An 8,665-nucleotide genomic window follows, 5' to 3' on the forward strand; every position below is an offset into this window, starting at 1 on the left:
CACACACACACACACAGTTTAATAATCAATTGCATTTTCATCTTCTCATCTTGTCGTTATCTCCTCTCATGTTCCATGTTATCTGGTGCAGTATCTTGTCATACTATGACATTATTTTAGTGCAGCTACAACCAATATTAGATGTTCCTACACATGTTTATCAGTCACATTCTTAGTTTATTTAATAAATAATACGGTATGTATTTATTTAATATCTAACTGTTTTACCAAAACAGCTCATTAAAACAAATGAACAGCAATCAAGCAAGGGAAAACAATAACAACACATTAAAATAAGTTAACCTATAGTCTGATATCCTAGTAATTACCTGTGAAAGGTCAAGGGTCACGAAAGTCAAGGGTGCAGAAAATAGAAAGGTTTTCTTGTCCGACTAGTTGAACTTAGTCGACTTATAGTCGTAATCTGTATCTTGAGATTGTAAGCCGTAAGTGTCATGTTTTTTGGGCTAGACAAATAATGCATGAACCAAGAATGGCCTTGTATTTTCCATAATTAGGCTATTGTCTTTAATAAAGAATCTCTCTTCACTTCATACATAAGTGACAATGTTGTACAATGTTTCAGGGTGTCGCTTGTCAAAAAGGCTGATCTACAGGTTAACAATGCATCCCATCTGCTTAGTAATGAATGCAAAGGACAGAGCCACCCCTAGTCAAAACTAGCCTATGCTTAATTTATACAAGTCACACCCAAAATGCAGAAAAAATAGCACATTTACAAGCTCACAATGTGTCTCATTGCAATGTGAGCTTGTAGAGCTGCTATTGTCTTTGTATCATGGTGTCAAGCTTGAATGGTTCAGGAAAATCAAGAAAAGCCAGCACACTCTTGCTGTTACCACCATTTTGCGCAACAGCAAGTGACAGTGTGTGTGGGCTTCAAGTCATAAAAAAGAAAATCATCGTATTTCTGCACCCCTGCATTACAACACTCTGCCATTCATCGCTGCAGGTAGGTTGATAACAATTGAAGTTCACCTGGGGTCTCCTTGGCTGAGCTCCATATTGTCAGGCTGGTCACACTCTTAGGGATCCATTTGAGTACCCTGGTGGGGGCAGCCTCATCCTCCTCACCCTCCATTCTCTCCTGCTCAGAATGGAAAGGGAGAAGGATGAGGTTATAGGGGGCTAAACTAATATTTTTCTTTCATGTAGGGAAGAAATACATTAACAGACATCCTTCACTTTACTGAATATTTGGGACATTTGTATCCTTTATTTAGACATCCTTGCAGAGTTAAATCAGGAAAGCAGAGGATCCACACCCATTGAACCATTACCTGATCCAGTTGAAGGTATTCACCGTGCTGCTCACACCCTATGTCAAACGCATACTTCCCTGGGCCTGATGGCTGAAAAACAAGAATAAAACAGGAATTATTTAGATGATGGAAGGATAACCAAGCTATTACGATTGAGGGCAGTGATAGTGTTTGTAAAGCACAATGTTGCCTTCAAAACCAAGAGGTTCACAAACACAGTGATACAAATCATATATTTTCATATATTTTCAATCATATATAGACGCTGAGGGTTGTTTTACTTCAGATCAAAAAGGGAAAATGTGCCATAATAAATTGAGATGAGATGATGCTGCTACAACGGAACCAGAACAAAATAATTGTACTTTTGTACCTGCACACAAGACACCCATAAAGAAACCCTGAACCCTGAATGATACAACTGTGCACATGCTTTTTTGGCAATGAGTTATCCTGCCTGGCACAAGCGAACCAGTCATAAAGTGATCACCCTTGCACCCTTGTACATTCCAGACGTGCTTACAGCAGATTAAATGCTTAAGAACTTAAAGTGACTTTGAGTGACATAAGTGGTCAAATTGGTTGACTTGACTTACATTGTTGTTGAGAAAGTTCCCCTGATATCTGTGGTTGGAATGAATGATCTCTCCAGCTGACTCCATCTTCCCGTTCACCCATGTCCCCCTGTACTGGGAGCCATTGGCATGGTAGTGATATGTGCCCTGGCCATGCCTGGCAGTAAAGAGGACAGGAAGGAACTCACAGCATTATGTGTGTGTCTGTCTGTCTGTCTGTCTGTCTGTGAACAAAATAACTTGAGACTGGGAGATAACTGGGATATGTATTGTACTGTAAAACAAGCGAGGTTGATGCGGGCAAACAATCAGATGTGTTTTTATATTTCCTTGCTTTTGCACCGCTTGTGAGATTGTGGAAAGACTAATCATACAGTGAAAATAGTCGATCTTGTCCATGCTATTAAAACAACCCGGTGTGATGATGTCACATTCTCTTTCTAGATTAGAATTTCTTTTTTTTTGTTTGACAAATTGTGACACATTTTTACAAACTTTGACAAATTTGTCCAAAATAGGGACGCCAGGGTTAATGATGGTTAACACACATTTTTTATTAAGTTGTTAAATTATGATATTAACCAGCATGAATATCAAACATATCAGTCTACATTTCCCAAAAGGAAATGCACATATTTAATTCAGTGGGACCAGAAACAGGGATAAAACATATCCCCACCGGCGATGAAAATGAATGACCAGCGGGAGGATATAAAAGTAGAGGCATGGAAACCCCCCCCCCCCCCCACTCCCACTCCCCACCGAATCGAACCCTGTATATGTACCTTTCATGACGCTGCCACTGACCATCGTATGTGTCTGCGTTGGGGTACGTGTAGATACCATGGCCCTGACGCAGGTCATCAACCCAGGACCCTAAATCATGACCAGGAGGGAACATGACACTTTGATTTCTCAAACTCAGCATTAGGTTCTCACACAGACCTGCATGGAATGGTACCAGGGCCACATCACAATGAGCAGGTTGCGATATATCGACATAATATCAATATTGTGTTATGAGACTAGACATTGTCTACTAGGAATATGGATATCGTAATACAGTGATATAGAAATGTTGCTTTTCCTGACCTATTCCATACAACTAAAATGATCAAAAATAGCAAAATGTACAAATCTACAAGCTCACATGTCGCATTGCGATGCGTTGTAGTACATCTTGTACTATTTTTCAATTATTATTATTGTTTTTGTTTTTTGGTGAAATAAGATATTGTTCATATCACCCAGCCCTAAGCGGTGGCACATACCACTTGAACCCCAGCATCCCTATTCTGGGGGAAACATTTGCCAAAAATAGCAGATCTACAATCTCACAACACGTCGCGTTGAGAGCTTGTAGATTGGGCAAAGAGATATGGAAAAAAGCGGTCCAAGCACAGCTGTAACTCAAGTCCGCTTCAATAAGACTAGAGGGTTCAACAGACTGTGTGTAGCCTACAACAGATATGGCATCACCATGGTGACTGACCACTGGTGACAACCACCCTACTAGTCCCAGGTCTCTATTTCCAACAGGGTCCTACATGACAAGAGCAGTAGATTTTAACATGCTTGAGATCCAGAGGGAGAGGCAAAATTTCTCTTTTGATTCCCCAGCTTAAAAAGCACAGGACCCCCTGTGGCAGATGAAGATTTTTTATTTTTACAGCTGTTATTATTGAAACGGACACTGTATGCACACACTGAGGAAGTTCACAAGTTATTCCACTAGAATCATTCCAGGCTTTATCATGCAATGACTTGGTGTGTCATGGATCTTTGCTGAAGTGTGCTTTGAAAAGGTATAGATCCAATAGTATCAAGTGGCTACTGTATTTCTCAAGCATTTTCGTGTCAAGGACCCCATGAATTTGGGCCCCCATCTGAAAATATTTTGTGCCAGAGACCCCAGAGAAAAAAATTAAGTTACTCAAAAGATCTAAAAAAAAAGATGTTTCAGATTATTTTGAAAATAGCCGATCTTGTGAGGTCTGTGCTATTAAAACAAGCTCTCAAGGCGTGCACACGTTGTGAGCTTGTAAATTGTTTATTTTAGAATTTCCGAAGTATACAATAGGGTTACGGTGGTTCAACTGTTCTTCATTTTACTGGGACCCACTGGAACCCACTCAAGGACCCCTGGGGGTCTATGGACCCTACTTCGAGAACCACTGATTCAAAACAAGCCATTTGCCAACCACCATTATTATTATACTGTAGCTACCTACCTTCATATTTGGATCCATCTGGATAATAGAAGGTGCCCTCTCCATGTTTCATATTATGATAATAGTCTCCGACATATCGGGCTCCATTCTTAAAACGATATGTCCCCTGGTAGACAAGAATACATTTAAATATGAATCAAGTAGCTATATGTGACCCAAAGAGACTGTAACAAATTGGAGGGTTAATATAGCCTTTATTGATAGTTATTTTATTGTACACTGCTGGTCCTGAGTACGATTTTCGTTTCATGTGCAAGCATGTAAATGACAATTATTATTATGAGTGACAATACAACTGATTCTGATTCTGATTTGGCTACAGCATGTCTTGTGCGGATGTCTTTACCCTCCCTTTAACCAGTACATAAAGACAACTGCATCAACAATGATGCTGTTAATGTATTAATGTCTTAACGTTTCATTCATCCACCTACCTGTCCAGATCGTTTGCCATTTTCATACTCCCCCTCATAAGTTTCTCCATTGGGAAGCACTGCCTTGCCCACCCCGTGTCTCTCCCCTGCCTCATTGCGGTCCCCTTCATATTCCTGTGTCAGTCAGATAAGTTAAATGAGTCACACTGAATCATAAGGAAAGAATCTCTCTCTCTCTCTCTCTCACACACACACACACACACACACACACACACACACACACACACACACACACACACACACACACACCACACCACACACACACACACACACACACACACACACACACACACACACACACACACACACACACACACACACACACACACACACACACACACACACACACACACACACACACACACACACACACACACACACACAGTGGTGGAAAAAGTACAAGTAAAATAAGTAAAAGTCAGGAATTCAAAACATACTGGTATCAAAATGTACTTAAAGTGCTAAAAGTACTCATTGTGCAGAATGTCCCATTTGTTTCACATGTTTTGAAATGTATAAAATGTATACAAATCTTTTGGAAATACTCGAGGAAAGTAAAAATACCTCAATATTGTACTTAAGTAGAGTACTTGAGATTGGTCATTTCGATTAGTATATTGAAAGCCAAGAGTCGTTGGCTTGTGCTAATTTACTCACCCCCAGGTAATCACGTTCGGTATCAAACTCTTCAGATCCTATATCTGACATTTTAATACTATGTTAATAAAGTATTTGTAAATTTGGGAGAATGGGAGATAAGGCAGGCATGCACAATAGAGAGACAGACGCAAACCTCTTTATTCTCGCAGTCTGTTTACAGTCAGTTGCCATGGCAACTAACTAGACAACTATATGGCCATGATGTGAGCGCACGACAAACGAAGTAAACCGCTGGAAAATAAATGTGTCTAAAGTTCTATAATCTAACTAATGTTAAAAGAAATGACAGTAAAAGAAAAATGCTGCATGGTCCTGCGTTTCATCAATGCTAATGGGGCCCCATATGGTTTGTTATATATTTAGCTATTTGAACGTTTTAATTCCTATTATGTATCTTCCTGTCATACAATATTGTATGCTATACTACTGTATATTCATTAACATGAGATGTAGTGGAGTAAAAGTAAAAGTGTTTACATTTGGAAATACTCCAGTAAAGTAAAAAAATACCTCAACATTTTACAGTACACACAGTACTTGAGTGTACTTACTTTACACCATTGGTTATTACAACATACAGTATTTGCCACGCTAGTGGGCCGGCCAAAGATCAAACAACCAATTTAGTGTTACACCGAAATTGGAAGCCTATCAATTTTGGTTTTAACTCCAGCCTTTGAAGAGTAGGCTACCTACATTAGATTAAATAATCAAATTAATAGAATTGAAGAGAAGAGAATACATTTGCTTTTGGTAGAGAGGAATCATGGAATCCAATCAACATGTTTAAATACAACAGGATTTAGTGGTATAATTTTGCATTGAGATTAATTCAGATTATTCAAAACCTGAACAAACTGGAAAACGTGTCAGCCTTCCACCTTCCCTCAAATTGCATCATCATATAAGTGAGACTGTAAGTAAGTGCAATAAATAACCAACCTCAAGCACCAAACTGGGGGATATTCAGCTTTTCGACTTCTTGTGACGGATTCATCTTCATACCTTTGAGCATAAACACCCACATTTTAACACAATTCGATAGGTGACCAATGTCTGTGTAACACCGTGGGTATGTATCCATGGATCACACGATGGTGGTCTGTCACGACGACCGTCATGGATGAACTACAACCTGGTGTTTGCACTTTCTCCATTTAAACATTCAAATTTCAAATATAAAGTTAAACCCCATGGTTACAAATGTTGCAATTATGTACAGGACAGGTCCTCACAAGTACCCGTATGTTCCGTATTGTCAATAAAAAGCATTTTAATCCGATGGGTGGCTATTTTCTCATAGTTACATGTATCAGAGTGCAGTACACCTCCCAACCGATAGGGTCACGTAGTTGAAAAGGTGGGGAAGAGAAACGAAGAAAATGGCCACCAATCAGATTAAATAGATTTGTATTGAACAATACGAAATATACGAGTACTTATGAGGATCCGGATAGTATTTTAACATCAATGAACAAGAGGTAAGCACTTTATATTTTAAATGTGAACGTTTATGTAGATGTACGAGCCGTAAATAGAGAATGTGCAAACACCAGGTTGAAGTTCATCCATGACGGTCGTGATATGACAGTCATGTTTCAGGGCCAGTAGGTCAGTTCAGTGGTTCTCAAACTTTTTCATGTCAAGGACCCCCAAATTGACACTTATTAGCCCGCGGACCCCATTTCAAAAGATATGCCAGGGACCCCCATAAGAGAAGATTTTTTACGGCTCTAGCAGTGATTCTCAACCATTTTAATTTCAAGGACCCCCGTCCCCCAGTTTGACATTACGAATTCCAATCTGGTTTCAGAACAAACCACTCCACTGACACATGCCTTCTCTATTTGAACGACTCTATCAAACAAGATGTCGACAAGGGCAAATATTGCGGCATGGTCATGCTGGACCTCCAGAAGGCTTTTGACACCGTTAATCACCCAATTATGATCAATAAGCTCAAAGCAATAGGCTTTGATGACACGTCGGTGAACTGGATGAGATCCTACCTGGAAGGGAGGGAGCAAGTGGTGGAAGTAAACGGCACCCAGTCCCCTCCCCTCCCAGTGACTTGTGGTGTTCCTCAAGGAAGCATACTAGGACCACTACTGTTCCTGATATATGTGAATGATATGTCCTCAGCTTGCGACTGCAAACTGTTCCTGTTCGCAGATGACTCGGCTCTGCTGGTCTCGGACAGGGACAGGCTGCAGGTTGAGAAAACTCTCAGCACTGAACTCAACAAGATCTGCATCTGGCTCTCCGACAACAAACTCTCATTACACCTGGGTAAAACTGAATCCATCCTCTTTGGGTCCAACCCTAACCTTAGAAAGGCTGAGAGTTTCACGATCAAAGTGGGTGAAAATGTTATCACAAGAAAGGAGGAAATTACCTACCTGGGTTCCATCTTGGAGGCAAACCTCTCAGGTGACAAAAACGCTGAAAAGACGATCAAAAAGGTCCACAAAATAACACGGAGGATGTGGAGGCTCGTTCGTAAAGTCAGTAAGAATACTCTGAAGATTCTTGTAGGGGCCCTCATACAAGGTCATTATGATTATGCATGCACTTCGTGGTATCACAACACCTCCAAGGCCCTAAAAACAAGGCTCCAAACATCCCAAAACAAACTTGTAAGGCTACTTCTTGGCCTCAATTACAAAGCCCATCTAACCCATGCCCATTTTGCTAGGCTTGGATGGCTTAGGGTTGAGGACAGAGTACAGCAACTTGCTATGGGCCTGGTCTTTAAGATACACCACAACATTGGGATCCCCCTGTATTTGTCAAAATACTTCCAAAATGTTAATCAAGTCCATGATCATAACACCAGAGGCAGCTCCACAAACCATGTTCAACCCAGATTTGGCACAACAAAGGGAATGAACTCTTTCTCATGCTATTCATCTAAAATGTGGAATGCCCTACCAAAAGGAGTAAAGGAGTGTAAAACCCTACTTACTTTCAAAAATGCCCTAAAGATACACCTTCAGGAGGCTGCAATTCAAAAATGGCCCCTGTCCAAGTCCTAACCTACCCCATGTCCTAACCTAACCTACCCCCCCCCCCCCTCTCTTTCTTTTTTGTACATATTTTTCACCCTTCATACTTCATACCAGTAACCTGTAAACTGATTGTATGACATTCTGTATAGTAGTGTGTATATCTGTCTGTCTCTTATATGTCAACATGATTTGTGTGCATGGGGATCTCATCTTAAACAAGCTACGTGCTTAACTGAGCTATCCAGTTTAGTAGACCTTGTATTGCGAATTTGTACTTCCATGTACTGTTATGTACTGCCATGTACTGTTCTCATGTCTTACTAAATAAAGTACATCAATCAATCAATCAATGCATTAGGGCTACAGACCCCCATTTAATGGCATTTCTATCACTTGGACCACAATTTATATTGTAAAATCTATGTCAATAGGTTCCATTTGTACACTCTCAGAGTTACAGACCCATAAGGATCC

The 8,665-nt window shown here is 40.3% G+C and overlaps 1 protein-coding gene across 1 annotated transcript; it reads right to left on the reverse strand.

Moving 5' to 3' along the window:
* Nucleotides 1-318: 318 nt before the first annotated feature.
* Nucleotides 319-5,231, reverse strand: rsph1 (radial spoke head component 1; the record flags this gene model as incomplete). The annotated part of the gene is made up of 8 exons (XM_084084150.1): nt 319-329; nt 1,000-1,108; nt 1,302-1,373; nt 1,880-2,015; nt 2,644-2,734; nt 4,090-4,195; nt 4,524-4,637; nt 5,181-5,231. 8 exons carry the CDS (start codon nt 5,229-5,231, stop codon nt 319-321), a joined length of 690 nt encoding a protein of 229 aa, XP_083940276.1.
* Between the last annotated feature and the right edge of the window lie 3,434 nt (nt 5,232-8,665).

The sequence above is a fragment of the Gymnoscopelus microlampas genome (genome assembly GCF_963454915.1).
Source record: "Gymnoscopelus microlampas genome assembly, chromosome: 17".
NCBI classification, from domain to species: Eukaryota; Metazoa; Chordata; class Actinopteri; order Myctophiformes; family Myctophidae; genus Gymnoscopelus; species Gymnoscopelus microlampas.